This window comes from Cnephaeus nilssonii (genome assembly GCF_951640355.1).
Source record: "Cnephaeus nilssonii genome assembly, chromosome: 11".
Classification (NCBI taxonomy): Eukaryota; Metazoa; Chordata; class Mammalia; order Chiroptera; family Vespertilionidae; genus Cnephaeus; species Cnephaeus nilssonii.
In genome coordinates, this window is record NC_137082.1 from 63984650 (window position 1) to 64006236 (window position 21587).

The window sequence follows — 21587 nt, forward strand, 5'->3', positions numbered from 1 at the left end:
TATGAAGGGTCCTTGCAGGATTTGGACTCATCTCAAATTAACTGGAAAGAAATTCTTGGAGGCAGGGAGCAACTTTGTTGTGGTGCCTGGGCCCATCTCTAAGTGTGACAGTATGCCACCAAATGTGTCAGGAGCCTGGGTGGAAGAGTCAGTCAACTGCAGAGGAAGAGTAGAAACAGGCAGAAAGGTACATAGGAAGAGATTTGATGAAGGCCGAGTGCTAGAATGATATTACAGAAACAGAAAAATTTAGGGACTCAAGATTTCTTTCAGAGATAGAGTCATAGGGCTTGTTGATAAATTTCATACAGGGAGTTGGCATTATTGGACAGTGTTTATTTTTTTAATATATTTTATTGATTTTTCACAGAGAGGAAGGGAGAGGGAGAGAGAGTTAGAAACATCGATGAGAGAGAAACATCAATCAACTGCCTCCTGCATGGACCCCTTACTGGGGATGTGCCTGCAACCAAGGTATATGCCCCTGACCGGAATCGAACCTGGGACCCTTGAGTCCGCAAGCCGACGCTCTATCCACTGAGCCAAACCGGTCAGGGCCAGTGTTTATTTTTTAAATTTATTTTTCATCCTCACCTGAGGATATATTTTTTAGTTGATTTTAGAGAGAGGGGGAGAGAGAGATAGACATTGATAGGTTGCCTTCCGTATGTGTCCTGACTGGGAATCGAACCTGCGACCTTTGGGTGTATGGGGTCAATGTTCCAGCCAACTGAGCCACACTGGCCAGGGCGGGCAGAGTGTTTATTAAAACTGGATTTCACTAAGAGTATAATTTAAAATAATAGCTATGGTGTTAGATCTCACAGTTGATTTACAGAACTTACATTTAAAACTGAACTGTGGATCCTGTCTGCAGTGAATTAAAAAATGAGAATGAATACTTAAGTGAGGCAGAGTTTTTCTGCCAGGATCAATTGGAATCTTTTACATTATGAGTGAAGTTAAAGAGTAATTGAATTCCTTATAAACAGATGAATTTTAAAGCACTGGATCATGGAAAATGGATCTATCATTTGGAATTTATATTTTGGTATTAATTGTGAAATGTTACTTGCATGCAAGGTGCTGGGTCAAGGGAAGAAATTTCCAAGTGAAGATCAACTAAAAATTGAGTGCATTTAATGAATTCACATTTTAGGTCTATCATGTGAAAGTTCTGTGAGAAAAGAAAAGTATGATTTTCTTGCCTTTTAGCAAGCTCCTTGAATATAATAAATAATAAACTTTTCTGAACCTTTCATCCAACTCAGTAGGAAGAAATCTCTTCATAAAGATTTTTGTATTTATTGTATAAAATTATATACTGTAAGTTCCAGGAAAGCAGGAATTCTTATTTTTTTTCTCACTGATGTTTATTAACAGTGTCTGACACACAGTAGATATTCAATAATAATTACTAAAGGAACAAACAAAGTGTCATTTCTGGGTTATTTTAACTTGGATTTCTTAGTGAGGGTAAGTTACTTGACCATATTAGTTCTGATGATTAAAGATAGCTGGAAATAAAAGGTTCTATGTGGACTTTTAAAGTTCATCTCTAGTCATTTAAGTTTAAACAGAAAGAAAAAAATATTTGTTGAAATCATTTAGCTAGGTTACCAATATTAAGATAAAATAGTATAGAATTTCTCAAAGCAGTTGAAAATGAAGGAAATAATCCACATGTTTATTTTGTAGCCATCATTTGGTTATTTTATTAGATCACCAGAAGAGAGAGAACCTGTTGCTTTAATAAGAAAATCTGATTTATCACAAAGTGATTTGGACAAAGAAATGGCTCATCTTAACCATGATTCATTTTCAGGTAATAGATTAAATGAAAGAATTTTTAGTAATTCTTTTTTAACCTGTAAATTAAGTGGTTGTGTGATTATGTTCTTAATGAGTGAAAATATATGAATCACAATTTTTTCAGTATTAGTTACTCATTTGATTCTTATATAGTTCCACATTGCCTTTTAAATCTAAATTGGAAACAAGTCATCCAAAATCCATCTAAATACTTTTGTAAAAGTCAAAGTAAATTAAATATAATTTGTTCAAATGGTTTAGATTACTTTGTCCTATTAGACAACTGAGTTAATGAATTATAACTGTTATATTTACTATTTAGGTAGACTTTTAATTAAAGAGGTATTTTGAGATTGAGACTGTGATAGTATGTATATCTATGATAAATATTTAAAATCAAACATTTTTGGTTAACATCCAATGAGCAAACAGCTGTTTTTTGCTAGTATAATGCCTGCTGCTACATGTCATATACAATTGTACAAGATATGCCCCAGTCCTTAGCCTGTTTTCCAATAAGGGGAGTTGGAATAAAGAGGCTATACATATATAATTAGTTGAGTTTTTTTTTTTTTTAAATATATTTTATTGATTTTTTACAGAGAGGAAGAGAGAGGGATAGAGAGTTAGAAACATCGATCAGCTGCCTCCTGCTCACCCCCCACTGGGGATGTGCCCGCAACCAAGGTACATGCCCCCGACCGGAATCAAACCTGGGACCCTTGAGTCCGCAGGCCGACACTCTATCCACTGAGCCAAACCGGTTTCGGCTCTTTTTTTTTTTTTTTTTAATATATTTTATTGATTTTTTTTACAGAGAGGAAGGGAGAGGGATAGAGAGTTAGAAACATCAATGAGAGAGAAACATCGATCAGCTGCCTCCTGCACACCCCCTACTGGGGATGTGCCCGCAACCAAGGTACATGCCCTTAACGAGAATCGAACCTGGGACCTTTCAGTCCACAGGCCGATGCTCTATCCACTGAGCCAAACCGGTTTTGGCTGAGTTTCTACTATTGTAAAGAAGTAATTATTTTTTAATTCAACTTGTGCATTTGTGAAATGTTTAAAGCTGAAAAATGTTAAATGAACTTATGAGAGGAGAAATTAAAATCACAATTTTGTTTGCAGAATTTAGCTAAATTAACAATGGTATGGCCTTTGTCTTAGTGACTATACCTTTATTCAGTTTTTGTGAGATTGACTGATATTTGGGTAAAAGGATTTTTCCTTGGCAATTATGTTAGTGATCCTTATCCTACAGATTGTTTCTGTGAGATAGTGTATAGATGTAAGTTGAATATTGTATATTTCCTACAGGAGATTTAAATGAACACTCCAATGCACAACTAAGTGAAGGATCAGTTACACTTCAGGCGGAAGAACTGGACAGTGTTTCACAAGTGGATGAAAACGATGTGACATTAACTGCCAATAAAGGCAAAACAGAGGTATCATAAGCATTTCATGAAGGAAAGCTAAAACCATGTCAGTTCTTGTCTAAGATCAAGTTAAGGTCACATGTGGCCCTGGTCCATGTAGCTCAGTTGGTTGAACGTCCTCCCATGCCCTGGAGGGTCGCTGGTTCCATTCCAGATCAGGGCACATGCCCAGGTTGCAGGTTCAGTCCCCAGTCAGGGTGTGTACAAGAGGCAGCTGATCGAGGTTTCTCTCTCTCTCTCTCTCTCTCTCTCTCTCTCTCTCTCTCTAAAAATCAATAAAAACATTTAAAAAAATAAGGTCAGATGTGAAAAATATTGAGTATAACATGGTTGCCTTTTTAAAAAAATTCAGTGTTATGTGTCTTTTACATTTTTTAACCACGATTTGAAAAACAATTTACTGATTGATTTTAGAGAATAGAGATAAACATCTATTTGTTATTCCACTTATTTATGCATTTATTGATTTTCTTGTATGTGCCCTGACTGGGGATCGAACCTGCAATCTTGGTGTATTGGGATGATGCTCTAACCACCTGAGCTACCCAGCCAGGGCGCTAGTTTTGTTTTTAACTTGTAAGGAGATTGAATCTTGTCAAATGCTTTTTTTGTATCAAGGAGGATTATGCGCTTTCTCCCATGGTAATGTGTGAATTACATTAATTGGTTTTTGAATATTAAATTACCGAGATTGAAGACCAGACTTAGAAGCATATCCCTTTCAGCACCATGGCCAGAGCAAAAGGTTTGTTTGCAATGGTGAAAGACAAGGTTGGACTGAACTATATTGTTGAATTTACAGCTAGCTCTGGGTCATTTAACTATTCAAGAAACATGTTTATTTCATAATCTGAAAGTGAGTGGTGAGTCTGTGAGTGCTGGTGAGAAGGCAGCTGAAGAATTTTTGGAAACCCTAGGTAAGCAGATTGTGGAGGAAAATTACTTGCCAGAGCAAATATTCAGTATGAATGAAACCTTCCTAATCTGAAAGCAGATGCCTGAAAGCACTTTGATCCATAAAGAGACCAAGTCAGTGTCAGGTTTTAGGGCTTATAAGGACAGGATAACAGTCTTGCTTTGGGTCAGTGTTGCTGGCTACAAATTGAAGCCCTTTGTAATCTGGCACAGTGAGAACCCCAGAGCCTTCGAGTATATCAGTAAGCACACCCTGGATTACAGGAGCAGTAAGAAGTCACGGATGACCCAGCTCCTTTTCCAAGATGCCCTCCTGAATTGTGATACCAGTGAAATGGAGAAGTACAGTTTGGAGAATAACATACTTTTCAAGATTTTGCTTATTGTGGATAATCCGCTCAGACAACCTTTTATTGGTGTTCTTCATCCCAAAATCAAAGTGGTGTTTCTCTGTCCAAACACTACCTCTTTGATCCAACCAATGGACCAAGGAGTTAGAGCAGCTTTTAAGTTCTACTGCTGGAGGAGGACCTTTGCTGAGGTTCTTGCTGTAACTGAGGAAAACCCTGGGAAGATATGATGCAATTATGGAAGTATTAGAACATCAAGACCTTGCTTGGGCTTGGTGTGATGTCACCAAGGAGTGTATGAATGGCATTTGGAAAAAGACAAGAAGTTCATCCATGACTTCAAAGAATTTTCTCAAGGCTGAGGAGGTTGCAAAAACCAATGAGTCTGTGGTTGAGATGACAAACAACTTCAACATGGGTGTGGATGAGGATGACATGGAGGAGCTCCTAGAGTTGGTTCCTGAGGAATTGACTAATGAGTTGTTGGAACTGGAACAGGAATGTATAGCTGAGGAAGAGGCAAGAGAAAAGGAAACTGCAGGAGAAGAAAAAGAAAAAACCTTAAGAAAATTCACAGTGAAGTGTTTAATAGAAGCTTTCGCAGACTTCAGTAAGCTCCTTATAAAGTTTGAAAACATGGACCCCCAACACCGAAAGGTTTTCATTAATAGAGAGGAATGCTTATAGTGCATTATCTGCTTAAAAGCAGACCTGTGATGGAAAGAAGAAACAAACCAAGCAAACCACCATGGTCATATTTCTGAAACATGACACCTCGAGAGTCTTAGGCGTGTCCAGCCCTTCTCGCCCAGTCCCAATCAGCCGGACCTCAGCAGCAAGCTAACCTACCATTCGGAGTGTCTGCCCCCTGTTGGTCAGTGCACGTCATAGCGACTGGTCGAATGGTTGAACGAATGGTCAGACACTTAGCATATTAAGCTTTTATTATATAGGATAGAGAGCAGGGTAGGGGAGAGAGAGAGAGAGGGAGAGGAAAGGAGGGAGAGAGGGAGAGGGAGAGAAACATCAGTTGGTTGCCTTTCGAACGCTCCGATTGGGATCAAACCTGCAACTTAGGTATATGCTCTGACTGGTAATTGAACCCACAGCCTTTTGGTGTTAGGGACAGAATTCCAACCAAGTCATCCGGCCAGGGCATAGAACAACTTTTAGCAATTTGAATACATTATTTTACATCTTTTCATTTTAAATGTTTACTTTCATTATTATTGTTAACCTCTCTAAAGGTAATGTATCTTATCTCTGACTGCTTTAAATTTTTTTTCTTTGTTTTTTGTCTGTTTTACTATGATGTGCTTAGGTATCTTTTGTTTTATCCTGCTCAGGGTTCATAGGCCTTCTTAATTCTTTTTTTTTTTTTTTTTTGTAATTGAAAAAAAAGACAATTTATTATTTTTTTTATGCCTTACTGCAGACATTTACTTACAACCTTGTAAGTTAGGGGCTTTATTAGCTGACCTGTTAGGAAAGGTCAAACTTTGAATTAGGATTTGTATAAGTTACAGAGGCACTCACTGCTTTATGGCATCAAGTACAAAGAAGACAAGGCCTTTCTTAAAAGTCCCAACATTATATAGTTACACAGTTTACCATTACCCTAAAGAGTGAGGGCTTTGTGGCCAGGCTGCCTCCGTTTAAATGCTGCTTTGCTCACTTCCTTAATGAGGCACTTGGAGCAAGTTAGTTAACCTTGTGAGGCCTCCTTTGGAAAATAGATACAGAAACAGCTCCTCCTTCAGAATCTCATTGTGAAGGTTACATTTTCTCATGGATATAAAACTTGGCCTTCTTAATTCTTGTTTGTTGACTTTCACAAGTTGTAGAAAATTCTCTGCCAATATCTCTTAAAATAGAACTTTTATCCCATTTAGAGAGTTCAGTTACAACTTTGTTGGACTTTTACAGAGTATACCTTTTTTTTTTTTTTTTACCATCTTTCTGTTCTTTTTTGTAGTTTCCATTAACTTTCTCTTTCACAGTTCATTCTGGATATTTTCTTCAGAATTCTCTTCCAAGTCTCTTTTTTTTCCAGTTGTGTCCAATTAGGTTTTGTCGATCGATTGGGTTCTTAATTTGTTACTGTATTTCTCAGTTATAAAATTTACATTTAGTTATTTCTTTATAATTCCTAGCCCTCTGCTAGCGTCTCAGTGTTGTCTTTTACTTCCTTAATTATGTTTTAGAGTTTATGTTAGATTTTATGTTTTAGATTTTAGATTCAGATGTGTTTTCCATTTTGATGACCAGTTTCTGGATCCCCCACAGGTCTGTTTCTCTTGTACTTGGGCCACATTATCTTGAAACTTCATGTGTCATTGATTGAGTGGTGGACTTTTACAGGAAAAGTTGTTGAAATAATTGGAGGTCATGGGGGATTATATCTTCCAGACAGGATTTATGTTTGCTTCCGAAAGGGAGCAAAGAACTCTAGCAATCTCAGATTACTTTAATTTGGTTTCTGAGATTGAGGTCATTAGAACTGAGCCTCAGTCTGTAGGAGGGCCAGTCTAATTTTGGTTTTCCTTAACTCCTAGGGTGTAGTCCTTTGTGGTCTCTCCCTAAAGTATGATGTTTATCAGGGTCATTGCCTGCCATAATAGGCAAATACTGAACTTGCGGTTTTATACTCTTACCCCCGTAAGAACAGCTTTGCTTGTCTGCTTCTTGAAATTTAATCAGCTGCCTCTTGAAACAGCAGATTCCCTAGGGAAGGCATCTCCATTAATGGACTCACCTTTTTGGGATTCTTCCTTTTGAATTTTGGCCTCATAGTTTTTAATTTTTTAAATTTTTTTAAAGCTTTCCAATGCCATTTAAGGGAAGTCTTTGAATATGCTCTCCAGTTCTAATTGCTCTCAGCAAGAATTGTTTTGTACTACTTAGTTTGTTATTACTGGAGACAAGTTTTTTTTTTTTTTAAATATATTTTATTGATTTTTACAGGGAGGAAGGGAGACGGATAGAGAGTTAGAAACATCGATGAGAGAGAAACATCGATCAGCTGCCTCCTGCACACCTCCCACTGGGGATGTGCCCACAACCAAGGTACATGCCCTTGACCGGAATCGAACCTGGGACCCTTCAGTCCGAAGGCCGACACTCTATCCACTGAGCCAAACCGGTTAGGGCTGGAGACAGTTCTTAACTTGCATTTTTGAATATTGAATGTGTTTGTTTCTATTTATTGGTTCCATTTTAGTTTTTTATCCATGATTCCTATTTATGTCTTGCCTATAAATCCTTTTATAAAAAATTGAATTTATTGGGGTGACATTGGTTAACAAAATTATACAGGTTTCAGGTGCACAATTTGACACATCATTTATACACTGTATTGTGGGTTCACCACCCCAAGTCAATCTCTGTCCATCACCATTTATCCCCCCTATACCTTCCACCTCCTGCCCTGCTTGCAATCACCACATTGTTGTCCATATCCATGAGTTCTTTCTCTTACTTTCTTTGTTGCTCTATTTCTCTAGCCTTCCATCTAGCCCTCCACCCCCAGATGTCAGCCTATTCTCTATCTAGAGTCTGTCTTTGTTTTGCTTGTTAGTTCATTTTGTTTATTAGATTCACATATGAGTGAAATCACATGGTACTTGTCTTTCTCTGTATCGCTTGTAAATAGTTCTAACAATTGAATGAAATTACCAGGATCTATACTTGGCAGTAACAATGGCTTCTCAATCTTATTTTCTTAATTTTTTGGTTTTAAATTATTTTTCTGATTCCGTTTTAGCATCTTTTACTCCTGAAGATTTTTTTTAATCAATTGATAATCTGATTACATAAGTAATTCAGTATTCAACAATTGAAGTTGATAGCAGCTGTCTTATTTTTTCAGGATATTTCACTGCTATACCCTTAAGTTATTGCTGCTGTTAAATCTTGTCTAGCATCTCTATATAGAAAAGCCTAAGTAACTGTTATGACTGGTCAACCGCTCGCTATGACATGCACTGGCCACCAGGGGGAAGACGCTCAATGCAGGAACTGCCCCCTGGTAGTCAGTGCACTCCCACAGCCAACCTCCAGTGGCCCGGCCAACCTCCCATGGTCCCTCCGCCCAGCTGGCTGGCCCCATCAGCCCTGATCAGGACTGGGCGGGATAGCCCTGATCGGCCCCGATCACTGGCCAGGCCGAGGGACCCCATCTGTGCATGAATTCATGCACCAGGCCTTTAGTTTATAAATAAAGATTAATATGTACCTGTTTATGGACTGAGGTAAATTTATCTGGTGTAAATTTTCTCATTTCTAGGACACTTTCTTCATAAATAGCAAACCCCGAAGATGTAAAGGCGACCTACCTGATGGTGATGATTCTGTACTTAGGATAAGCACCATTGCTTCAGCTATTGCAGATGCATCAGTGAGTACTGATCCTTCCCAACTTGCTGCCATGATCAAGGCACTTTCAAATAAAACCAGAAAGAAGACTTTTCAGGAAGATGGTGAACAACAGGACGTTTCCATTGTGTCTCATTTCATATCTAATGATTTAGAACAAAGTAATGGAACCAGTGCATTTGATATGGAGAAATACCTTAGAAAAACGGAAGTTAGTAGATGCGAAGGTGGACTGGGAAACTTTTCAAGAACTAGCGTGTCTGACATTTGGGATTTATCTTTGCCAAAAGAACGCACTACACAAGACACCCATACAGTGGACTTAGATGCTACTAGTGTAAGTGTAAGGGAATCAGAAGAAAATACACCAGCTGTTTACTATGGTGAAAGCAGAGAGAGTGAAAACCAGGAATCATTTAGAACAACAGACTCTTCAAATTCAGTTATTACAAATATAAGAGAGAGTGAGAGTGCAATAGTTGAGGTGAAGACGTATTCCATTGACGACAAATTACCAGATACTGGTAATAGTGAAAAAGCTACCTCAATATCCATCCCAACATCTAATAGCTATTCATTAGTAAAGAGCCCCTTTTGGCTGTCAGAAGAGCGTGAAGAAATGCAAACTAATAGAGAAAATCAGAGGCAAAATGAGTATGTTAGTGAAACAAGTAGCAGTGAAAAGCACGTGACTTTTGGAAAACATTTCTTAATCTCATCTAAAAATGTTGGTAAGTATCAGAGTAGTTGATCACATTTCACAAAATTATACAGAGTAGGTTTTTTTCCTGTTCTCATGAGAAACTATACCTTTCTGATAGATTTGAAAAATTCTTCTCCTGAGCATGGTGGACATAGTTCAGAAGATGATCAGGATAGCTTCAGACCTTCCACCACTCCCCTGAGTCATTCTTCTCCTAGTGAAGCTTCTGGAACAAGTTTATCAGGGTAGGTGCTTACCTTTTTTTTTAAATAATAAAAATACATGCTCAATATAAGAAAAAAGTATATAAGAGAAAATTAATTATAGATTCATTGCTCAAAGGTAACCATTGTAAATATTTTGTCAATTTCATTCAAGCCATTTTTTTGTGCAAATTGCTGTATTCTTGTTCTTTCCACTTACAATAATTCCCTGTATTTAAAAGAAAATTAGTAATGTTACAGATTGTATAATGAATCTCTCATGGTTTACATGCTCCTGGTGGATACTCACTACATTATTTCTGCCATTTTAGTGATATTGAGATGAACAAATTTGCTCATAAAATTTTTTCTGTGTTTTCACTGATTTCCTTAGGATAGATATCTAGGAATGAAATTACCAGGTTAGGAGTAAGCCCTCAGCCTGGCCTGCGCCCTCTCACAGTTTGGGGCTCTCGCAGTCCCGGACCCCTTGCTCCTTACTGCCCACCTGCATCGGAGAGGTTCCCACCACCACTGCTACACTCGCCAGCTGTGAGCCTGGCTTCTGGTTGAGCGTCTGCCCCCTGGTGGTCAGTGTGTGTCATAGTGACCGGTCGTTCTGCTAGTTATTCCGCTGTTTGGTCGATTTGCATATTAGGGTTTATTGTATAGGATTTGTATTTTTAACACTAGTAAGATGGGTAAATACTTTTTCAAGAGTTAGAATAATAAACTTCCTTCACAGATTTTAGGATAAGTTTATCAGGGTAGGCGTAAACTAATTTAACCAAGTTATAAGAACTTTCTAAAGTTTAATTTTTGAAAAGGTGTAAATCAACATTCTAATCTATAGATATATGTATGTATGTATATATAATTTTTGACAGTGTAAATTTATTGCTTTACCAAATATATGTATATTCATAGACAAAATTAGATTTACAGCTATAATAAAATAAATAAATGCAGTCATTAACCCATAATATAAGAATAAACTTTTGTGTACTCACAACTGTAAACTCACCCCTGTATATTGCAGAGGCTGAAGATTAGTAAGATTGTAGGCAAAACAGGATTGGCTTTTGCTAGTATAGATAATGTTAAATAAGAGAATGGACAATTCCAGTCACGAGGGGTTTTCTCTTTCAGGCGTGCTTCAGAATCATTTGGCTCAGCAGCTCATCATCAGAAGCCCCCCTGTGAGAGTGAGTCGTCTCAGTTGATGTGTCCAGAGGCTAGTGTGAGTAGGCTCACTTATGTGTCTGAACAAGAGAGCACCTGTCCCACCATGGCCTCAGATCATGGCCTTGAGTACTGCAAGGTGGGCAGCACTTTTATTATTTCTTTAGTAAGACTTCTGGCTCTAAAGTGTTACTGATGTAGGGTTCAGACTGAAGTTCCTGCCTGTATACTTTCTGTTGCCATTTTTATCTTTAAAATAGGGGTTGACAGGGGTACAAGGGAGGGAGGGAGAAAGAGGGAAGGGAGAAAGAAAGGAGAATCAAACCATTTCTCATGTTGGGTGGGCACTAGAGTTAAAAATATTTTAGTATCTGCCCTTAAACACTCTCAGTCTGGTGGAAGACACATATATGCAAGACACACTCTGTAGTGAAATGCACTGTGCTGGACCTATTCTCTGGGTATTCAGAAGGAGATAACAAAAAATATGACTAGGGTGTTGATAGGAGGGATAATAATGTACTAGTATTGAAGCCATCTTTTTCAGGACTACTTGGACTTAGGCAGGGAAGAAGCAGACAAACAAATGGGGGAAGACATGGAATTGTAAATACAGACTGCATTTGAGGGACTTCAAGAAGTTTGGAATGGCTCTAGTGAATCATGTACTTGGGGCAAAGAGGAGAGGCCAAACCAAGAAGCATCTTAGATGTAAAATTTGTGGGTTTGAAGGTTCTTAAGCAGAACACTGACATGACCTGTGTTGATGTTTTTAAAGCTCATTGCAGTAGCAGTGTGGAGGAGTCATTGAGAGGGGCAAGATAAAGACCATTTCACTGAAAGCTGTCTTTAAAAAAAATTTTATTTATTATTTTTAACATTTAAATTCTTTATTGTTTAAAGTATTACATGAGTCTCCTTTTCCCTCCATTGACCTCTCCCCGGCCGCTCCCACCCCCAGCACATGCCCTTACCCCCCTACTGTCTTTGTCCATTGGTTATGCTTATATGCATGCATACAAGTCCTTTGGTTGATCTCTTACCCCCACCCCTACCTTTCCTCTGAGGTTTGATGGTCTGTTCGATGCTTCTATGTCTCTGGATCTATTTTTGTTCATCAGTTTATGTTGTTCATGAAAGTTGTCTTGTAGATGATGCTTTTAGATGTTGGGTCTCTATGTTCTTAGCATAGTGGTTAAGAGCTGAATTATACAGTCAGATGGCTTCTCTGCTACTTTCAGATGGATACAATCTCCCCAAGCTGTTTCTTCATCTGTAAGGAGGGACAGTGATGTGAGGACAGGGCTTGGCAGCAAGAACGTACCACTGAATACATACAGGCTCTTGTTATTTTTATTTATTGATTGATGAAGTGATGGACGGATGGATGGATGACTGGCAAATAATTTGTTTATCAGTGTCTTTATTTCTAAAGCTGTCGGCAGCCAGGGAAGATAAATCCTGATCACAGGCCAGGCCTAGGGACCCTACCCATACATGAATTTCGTGCTCTGGGCCTCTAGTAGACAAATAATGTGAGTGGGAGAGAGAGCCTTTGAACTGGCTTTGTGTTGATTCTTAACTTCATGTTGATGTCATTTGAAAGCTTGCTCACTGCCCTCCCTGCCCCATTCCTTTGTTAACTAATTTACTTAGATTTTTATTGTATAGTTTAGAAGGAAAATATTCCTTAAATTTTATAAAATTAGTTGTCTCTTGTCCTTTATGTAAATTTTTTCAGAAATAGAATTGGTGTATACCTCTTCTTTAATCTCCTCATAATTATTTCTATAAAATAATGCAAAAAATTTTTAAACTTAATCTTGCATTTCATAGCTGCAAAACTACATTTTTTTGTGTGTAAGCTAACTTTTTTTTCAGAGTTAACATTATTTAGGTCTCTTTATTATGTTATTTGAATTTGTAATAATCTATGGATTATTTCTAACAATTTTTTGTCACTCAGAGTGATATCACCAGTGAGTTGAGCACCACAATTATTCGAGCCAGTCCAATTCCACCAGAGGAACAGACTGTGGAAAATTTGAGAGAAAAAGATTCATTTCAAGGTAGAGGAAAAGAAACATTATCACATATTATCCAGAGAAAATCAGATACAGAAAAAATGACTGAAACTACTTCTCTGAGTAGCAAACCTGAAGATATAAAACCTAACTTTAGATTTAGTAAAGATCTTTCCTCCAAAAGTGAAGATCTATCGGAAACCACTGCCACCGGTTTGACTACAAACTCCAGCGAATTGGACCAGATCAGCCTGGCTCATCTGAGCAAGTCAGGTCCCAGGCACCTGATTGTGTCAGCAATGCCACGCCTCCCTGGGACACTCCAGGCGTCTGTGAACGAAAGTGAGAGAGTAACTTCAGAAGATATGTCAACTACCAACAGTGCATTGAGTGGCCAGGTTCCTCATCAGATGGCCTCTGGAAGCCAGTGTGCCTCACTTCCCAGCTCTGTGATTTATGGCTCTGCTTTCGACATGCAGAACATTCCCACCTCAGTTCCTGCACTGTTGACTCGACATTCTTTAGCCACAGCTCCCTTTGCCCAGCAGTATTTGGGAACACTACCTGCAGCTGGAAATGTGGCTTTGGCCCCGTGCTATACGGGCAGCACCACCATCTCTGGGTTTTCAGGAAGCTGTTCTTACCCTGCTGTCACAGGCGAGCATGTTCAGAACTCTGTGGCTGTGGACATCTGTCTAGGACAAAATATCAGCTCTGGATTGATGGGTACTTCTTCCCTTTGTAACCCATATTCTAATACCACACATCAGAATCTTCTAACTACAGCAAAATCTTTTCCTGTGCAGTCTGTTGGTGCAAATTATGGAATTGAACCATGGGATTCAGGAATGATGTCAGGATTTGGTAAGATGCTTTTGCTGTTATTGCCTGTTGCTTGCTATTACTTAAAATTGAGTTTTCTCAAATGACACCATAAAAACTAGTTTTGTTTCAAGGAGATAATGATGGGCCTGAGTTTCTCATAAGTTTTTTCCTTTGTCCTGAATTTGGAATACAGACTACATATTTCTAGGCAAGGGTCCTTGAAGTGACCTTAGAAAAATATGAAAACTTATGTAGATGAAACTCCCAATACCTTTGTCTTCCTGTCTGTTGTGTTCTGCACTTGTGTTCTGTTAGTCTTTCAACTAGGAAATGTCCAGTTTAGAGTCACCTCCCTGAAGGAGTGAGTCTCCTTCCAGCTTTTAAGTCTTGGAGGGTTACTGTTGTGGTAGTGAGAGAGGGCACCCTCCCACTTCTGTCTGTAATAGCTGAACTGCCCCTGATTCTCTTGTTGATGGTCACTCTGCTAAGCAGAGGTGGGTGCTGTGCTTTTTCTGACCCAGTACACACAACCACTGGAGTGCTGTCTTCAAGGAAATTTCAGCGTAACTGCATAAGGATGGTGAAAAGACTGGTTGTATTAAACATCCAAGTTAGAACCTCTATCATTTCTTATTAGGTTAGGCAGTGGCTTATATTTGTGGGAGAAAAAAGGAAGAGATTATAATAGGTAGTAACATCTGAGAGTTGATTAGCTTTAAATTGTGAGCTTGATCAGTTTTAATTGTTCTTATTCCTTGGCTGGATTCAGCAGAAAATAATTGTTGGCCAACCTATTCTGAGGTTTAGAGAAAGAATATCAAGGAGCCTGAAGACCTGGAGCACTTTATACCATAGCTCTGGGTAAACAAATAGCCTTCTATAAAATTTCCATTTAACTAGCTGTGCATTTAATCAGGTATTCACTATAACTTGCATTTTTGACTATGCTTTATTTTTACCCAGGGAATGTAAGAGTACCTGAGGAAGTGAAGTTTCCTCATGCTTGCTGTGTTGGTATTGCTTCACAAACCCACCTTAGTGTACTTAATCCAACCACCCGCTGGCTGCAGGTCAGCATAGGAGTTCTCAGTGTTAGTGTTAATGGTGAAAAGGTAAGTTTTCATTAACTTTTTCTTTTGACTTAACAATTGCATTATGATTAATGCTGGATTTCTTTTTTGTCTAATATGTCCTTTTATACTGGGAGTATGTCCCTCCTCTTATACCTTGCACAAAATCATTGGAATGGTATCTTTCTTGGTCCCTCTTTTGTTGTAATACTTCTGGTGTAAGAAGTGAAATCTGAATATGTTTCTCATTTTCTGCCAGTTATTATTATTTATTAATTAATCATTATATTTCATTGTTATTTATTTATTTATGAAATCATGTATATGTCCTTTTAGTACTATTATTTAAACCACTGAAAGTCTTGCGTTTCTAGTTTTGTTAAATGTGATTGAATATAAGTTACTGTCATTTATCAAAAAAACAAACAAGTTACTCTTTAGGGGCCACACCTTTAGTAGTCTTTTTGACTAATTTTTTATATTTTTACATGATCTTTTATAGTGAGGATCTCACATGATCAATAACAGCTGTTACAGTTCTAGAATCTATGTCTTCCTTTATGATTGAATATCAGTGAGTAGGGAGGGTGGGAAATATGGACAGCAGCTCCTGTTCTAAAATACCCTGATTTTGCAACTGCTACTTGCAGACCAGCATTGGTGGTGTACTCTCCCCTGTTACATCCTGGTAATGGCCTTTTTCTGGTAAAATAAGATGGTCTCTACCCTACTCTCCTATTTTCCTAGCTTATACCCTCTGCTTTCATATCCTGAGGTTAGAGGGAAAGCAGATAGTTGAAGGAAAGGGTTGAGGATAAAAGGTGGTGAGATTGAAGGCCTTCTCAGGAAGCAGTGTTGTCTCTGTGAGTGGAGATAGAAAAGATGATCCCATTTACAGTGAGTGAGAAGGGAGGGTTTGGAGTGAATTACAATCATAAACTTGCAGGTGTGACAAGGAGTATTAGAGATCAGTCTAACCATCCTGCATTGTACCAGAAACTAGGTCCTGGGGCCATGTACAGGGCTATTAAGTGCTGCAATTTTCAGTTTCCTTTTCAAGGAAAGTGTGGGTATCAAAAACTGTGTTTGCTTTAAAATAGACTATGGGCCATGAATTCAACCTGTCTTCATAAAGCTTCATGAGTTTGACTAATTGTACTCTACAGATAATCAGTTATAAGACTTGGTAGTTTTGAAGAGGTATTGAATGTCTAGGTTTGGTAGTTCAAGTGACTGGGGAATAGGATTTTAAACTAACTGATTCTACTTCTTGATTTTCATTGTGAAGCCATTTTTTAATAAACCATGTGCCTCTTTTTTTTTTTTTTAAGGTGGATCTTTTAGCATATCCTTGTTTAGTTTTCAAGAATAAAGTCATCATAAGACCTCATGCCACAGAAGAGATAAAAGTACTTTTCATACCAATCGATCCTGGGATTTTCAGATGTATTTTCAGTGTTGCTTCTTGGCCGTTTACAGCAGATGCTGAGACGGTAGTCCAAGCAGAAGCCTTGGCCAGCAGAGTCATTCTCACCGCTGTTGCCGAGACCCCTGTGATCGAGGTAACTGTTTGTAAGCGGATCTTTTAATGAAGACCATATAACCTTAAAAGTAATATTTAGGGAAAAAATGAATTTGTGAGTAAATGTGCCACAAAGTTAACTTCAGCTAAACATTAGTTCTTAATATCTTCTTATTCCAAAATTTAAAATTATTTCTGTTGTTTTGTAGAAACATGGATATATTTGCTCAGATGTTTATAAAGCAAAATGTAGCATTAAACCTTATTTTCAAACCTTATATTCATTTTGTAATTTGATAATCACTTAAGTGCTATGTTCATATTATTCTTTCTTTTCTTTACCTGAAGATTATTTGCTAGCTGAAGAAATTTCTCTTCTGTAGTCCTCTGTTTTCTAGAAGTGAAAGAAATAAGGTCTAGCCTAGTTGGGACAGTGGGTCAGTTACTGTATTATATTCCTCTTTAGGACAGTGGCACTCAACTTTGGCTGCATGTTAGAATACCATTGGTGTTTTGTTTGTTTTTATTGATTTCAGAGAGGAAGGGAGAGGGAGAGAGAATCCTTGATCAGCTGCCTCCTGCACATTGGGGATTGAGCCTGCAACCCGTGTATGTGCGCTGAACGGGAATCGAACCATGACCTCCTGGTTCATAGGCCGACACTCAACCTGTGAGCCACTCCGGGCCAGGCTCCACTGGTGCTTTTTTTAAAATTGAATTTATTGGGGTACGGGCTCCAAGTGTACAACTCAACAAAACATCATTTGTACACTGCTCGTGCACCCTTCTCCCCAAGCATAGTCTCTTTCTGTCCCCATTTTCGCCCCCTTTGCCCACCTCTAGCTACTTCCACTCCCTTTCCCTCTGGCTATCACCACACTGTTTTCTGTATCTTTTAGTTATATATATATTTTTCTTTTTCCCCCCTCTTAATCCCTTCATCTTTTTTCATCCGGTCCCCCCAAACTCCCTCCCATCTGATAACTATCAGTATGTTCCATTCCTCTGTTTCTATTTTGTTTGTCAGTTTATTTTATTAATTATATCCCACATATAAATGAGATCATATAGTATTTGTCTTTCTCTGACTGGGTTATTTCAAGTAGCATAATAATCTCCAGGTCCATTCATGCTGTCACAAAAGGTCAGATTTTCTTTCTTTTTCTGGCCAAGTAGTATTCCACTGTGTAAAAGTACCATAGCTTTTTTATCCACTCATCTACTGATGGGCACTTGGCTATTTCCAGTTCTTGGCTATTGTAAATAATGCTGCAGTGAACATAGGGGTAGATATATTCTTTCGAATTAATGGTTTAGGTAATATGGCTTTAATTTGCATCTCTCTGATGATTAGTGATGTTGAGCAGTTTATCATGTGTTTATTGGCCATCTATATGTCCTCTGTAAAAGTATCTATTCATGTTTACCCATTTTTTAATTGGGTTGTTTGTCTTCCTGGTATTGAGTTGTGTAAGTTCTGTATATATTTTGGAAATTAACCCCTTATCAGGTACTAGAGGCCTGGTGCACGAAATTCGTGCACGGAGGGGGGTTGTCCCTCAGCCCAGCCTGTACCCTCTCCAATATGGGACCCCTTGAGGGATGTCCCACCGGGATCGGGCCTAAACGGGCAGTCGGACATCCCTCTCACAATCCAGGACTGCTGGCTCCCAACTGCTTGCCTGCCTGCCTTCCTGATTGCCCCTAACCGCTTCTGCCTGCCAGCCTGATCACCCCCTAACCACTCTGCTGCCAGCCTGTTTGCTCCCAACTTCCCTCCTCTGCTGGCCCGGTCACCCCTAACTGCCCTCTCCTGCAGGGTTGATCACCTCCAACTGCCCTCCCTTGCAGGCTTGGTCCCTCTCAACTGCCCTCCCTTGCAGGCAGGGTGCCTCCCAACTGCCCTCTCCTGCTGGCCATCTTGTGGTGGCCATCTTGTGTCCACATGGGGGCAGGATCTTTGACCACATGGGGGCAGCTATATTGTGTGTTGCAGTGATGATCAATCTGTATATTACTCTTTTATTAGATAGGATAGAGGCCTGGTACAGGGGTGGGGGCCAGCTGGTTTGCCCTGAAGGGTGTCCCGGATCAGGGTGGGGTTCCCTTGGGGCATGGGGCGGCCTGAGCAAGGGGCCTTTGGTGGTTTGCAGGCCGGCCACGCCCCCTGGCAACCCAAGCGGAGGCCCTGGTATCTGGAATTTATTTTCCTTCTACAATTGAAACTTTGTAGCCTGGAGCAGAGCCAAGCCTGGGGCTCCCTCCGAGGCCCGCAGCCATTTGTGTTGGGGTTATAATTGAAACTTTGTTGCCTTAAGCGGGTGGGCCCGGCCAGGGTGTGTGGAAAGCTTTGCTTCCCCTGTTGCCGGCGGCAACCCTGGCCTGCTCTCTCAAGCTCCATTCTGCTGCCATTTGTTTGAATTTGTTTACCTTCTATAATTGAAACTTTGTAGCTCGAGTGGAGGCTTAGGCCTGGCAAGGGCAGGCAGGAAGCTTGGCTTCCTCTGTTACCTAGGAAACCTTGCTCTCTGTGGCTGTAGCCATCTTGGTTTGGGTTAATTTGCATGCTCGCTCTGATTGGATGGTGGGCGTGGCTTATGGGCGTGGCTTGTGGGCGTGTCGGAGGTATGGTCAATTTGCATATTTGTCTATTATTAGATAGGATATCATTGGCAAATATGTTCTCTCATTCAGTGGGTTCCCTTTTCATTTTGTTGATGCAGAAGCTTTTTAGTTTGATGTAGTTTCTTTATTTTTTCTTTGTTTTCCTTGCTCTAGGAGATATATCAGCAAAAATATTGCTACCAGAAATATCTGAGACTTTACTGCCTATGTTTTCTTCTAGGATTTTTCTGGTTTCATAGCTTACATTTAAGTCTTTTATCCATTTTGAGTTTATTCTTGTGTTAGATTCTCTTAAGATCTAAGACTTTTCAAAGTAATATTGCTTTGTTCTGTACAATATTTGAGTAATAGACTAACAAAAAGAATTTAACAAAAAGAATTTAATTTTTTTAGAAATAGCAATGGTAAAATAGCCTGGGGAAACTTAGGTAAGTTTACCTTTAATGCTGACTCTTGTGGCTGAAAGGGCAGTGATATGAACATATGTTGTGATAATTTATTAATACAATGCTTTTTATAAATTAGTCCCTTTTTTTCTTAATTAGGTAGAAACAGAAAAGAAAGATGTTCTTGACTTTGGTGACTTGACTTATGGTGGCTGGAAAGCTCTCCCATTAAAACTGATAAACAAGACACATGCCATCGTGCCAATCAGACTTATTATTAATGCTGTAAGTACTAACGTACAGTAAGAAGCCGGTTTACAGAGCACATTGATTTTGAATTCTAGACACTGCTAATATTATTCTTTGTTAATTTTTCTTTTATGAAAGTAAATTTTTGAAAATCTTTATTGTTGAAAGTATTACAAATGTCCCCTTTTTTTCTCCCAGTGACCCCTTATAGCCCACCTCTGCCCCCGAAAGTAAATTTTTTTTGTTAAGGATTCTTTCAACAAGTTTAACGTTTTACCAGCTCTGCCTTTATTGAAAATGATTCTTCTACTTCTGCACAGAATGCCATAGCCTGGCGTTGCTTCACATTTTCCAAGGAACCTGTCCATGCTTCTGTGAGAGCTGCTCCTTATGCTGATGTGATTGCTCAGCTGGCAGCTCCTTCTGTGATCAATCACATGATGCCAGCCAGTTACGATGGACAGGTAAGCTAGGTGCTTTAGAATTAAAAGGGAAGATAAGTTTCCAAACTGCTTTTCTTTCATTAAGATTTTAATCTTAATGCCAGTATTCATTTTAATTTTTTAATTTTATTTTACAGGACCCTGAATTTTTTGTAATTTGGGTTCTTTTCCATAGTCCAAAGAAACACATCACTTCTTCAGGTATCATGTTTACATTCTGTCAGAATTGTTTTACTCCGTACCTGAATAACTTAAAAAGTTGAGACTTATTTCCTTTGTCAGTAAATATGAATACTTTGAGTAATTTGTCAAATAATTTTATGTTGTTTTAAAAATGGGGCAGAGATCATGCACTTTGGGGTCAAATCCTTGTAATTGTGGTTAACTCAAGCAAGTATCACTGAAAACTTTTTGGGATCTTTCTGCTAATTGATTTGATCGCATCTACCAATTGGATGTTTTCCCTTTTCTCCTTCCTCTCCCCCACTTATTTTTATTTCTCTTTGTTATTTAAAAAAAGTATCTTGGTTAAGATTTCTTGTGACCCCTGAGGGCATAATGTTTGACCACTCATGGCATTGAGAATTAAATAACTCTGGTGACTGAACTAAAAGAATGAACTTTTATAGAGATTCTGGACTCAGCAGAAGAATTTTTGGCAAGAGTTGATGTAGAAGTTGATAGCCCAAACCCTACACCAGTCATTAAAAGCATTGGTCTTCGAGCCAGAACAGGAATTGCTAGGATACACGCCCCAAAAGACTTACAGGTACTCAAAACTCTGCCATTATTTTATGTTCAGGTTGGTTTAATTGTAATTGTGACAGTTTTTTAAAATGCCTGTTTTACCCCATCCTCTAGACTATGCATTTGTTTGCCAGTGTAGCTTCCTCAACAAAACAGCACTTACCTTTGAAAAATGCTGGGAATATTGACGTTTACTTAGATATCAAGGTAAGAATTTGTATCAGTTCTATGACATAGTATTTCCTCAGACTGTGAGACTGAAGGTATTGAGCTACCTCCCTTGTCAGAGTGCTGTGGGCTCAAATGGAAGAGTCTGCAAATGCTTTAAATGCTGGGTGTTACACTAGTATAAAGTAGATGATGAGGAACTTATATAACGTTTCATATATAGGAACCAAGTTTTTGATTAGTTCCTGAAAAATGTGTGTTCTCCTTTGGCTAGATAGAATTGGAGAAGAGTGATCTACATTCACAGAAATTATTTCTGAATCATGTGGTTGAGTAAGAGGGGAGGGTTTTAGTGACCAGGAATTAAGGATAAGGGTGGAAGATAAAGTTTGCTATGGGAGATGAAGGAGAAGGAAATATCCTTTCCAAGATAATAAGACAAGGTGGGACAGTGATGGATAAGGAGGAAGGGAGAAATAACCTGTCATAGTAAATGAGAAAGACACATAAGACAAACTGAGTAAAAGCCATATTTGTATAAATCAGC

At 38.8% G+C, this 21587-nt stretch overlaps 1 protein-coding gene across 3 annotated transcripts in view; it reads left to right on the forward strand.

Annotated features, from left to right (window-relative positions):
- The window catches only part of CEP192 (centrosomal protein 192), a 95999-nt gene that overhangs the window by 35637 nt on the left and 38775 nt on the right, over positions 1-21587 (forward strand). For all 3 annotated transcript variants that reach the window (XM_079784540.1, XM_079784538.1, XM_079784539.1), the window contains 13 exons: positions 1699-1825; positions 3133-3263; positions 8805-9624; positions 9715-9841; positions 10949-11120; positions 12948-13869; positions 14794-14942; positions 16232-16462; positions 19593-19718; positions 20003-20146; positions 20263-20326; positions 20755-20894; positions 20987-21079. In XM_079784540.1, the coding sequence (XP_079640666.1) occupies positions 1699-1825; positions 3133-3263; positions 8805-9624; positions 9715-9841; positions 10949-11120; positions 12948-13869; positions 14794-14942; positions 16232-16462; positions 19593-19718; positions 20003-20146; positions 20263-20326; positions 20755-20894; positions 20987-21079 (3246 nt within the window). The remainder of the gene's footprint in view (positions 1-1698; positions 1826-3132; positions 3264-8804; positions 9625-9714; positions 9842-10948; positions 11121-12947; positions 13870-14793; positions 14943-16231; positions 16463-19592; positions 19719-20002; positions 20147-20262; positions 20327-20754; positions 20895-20986; positions 21080-21587) is intronic.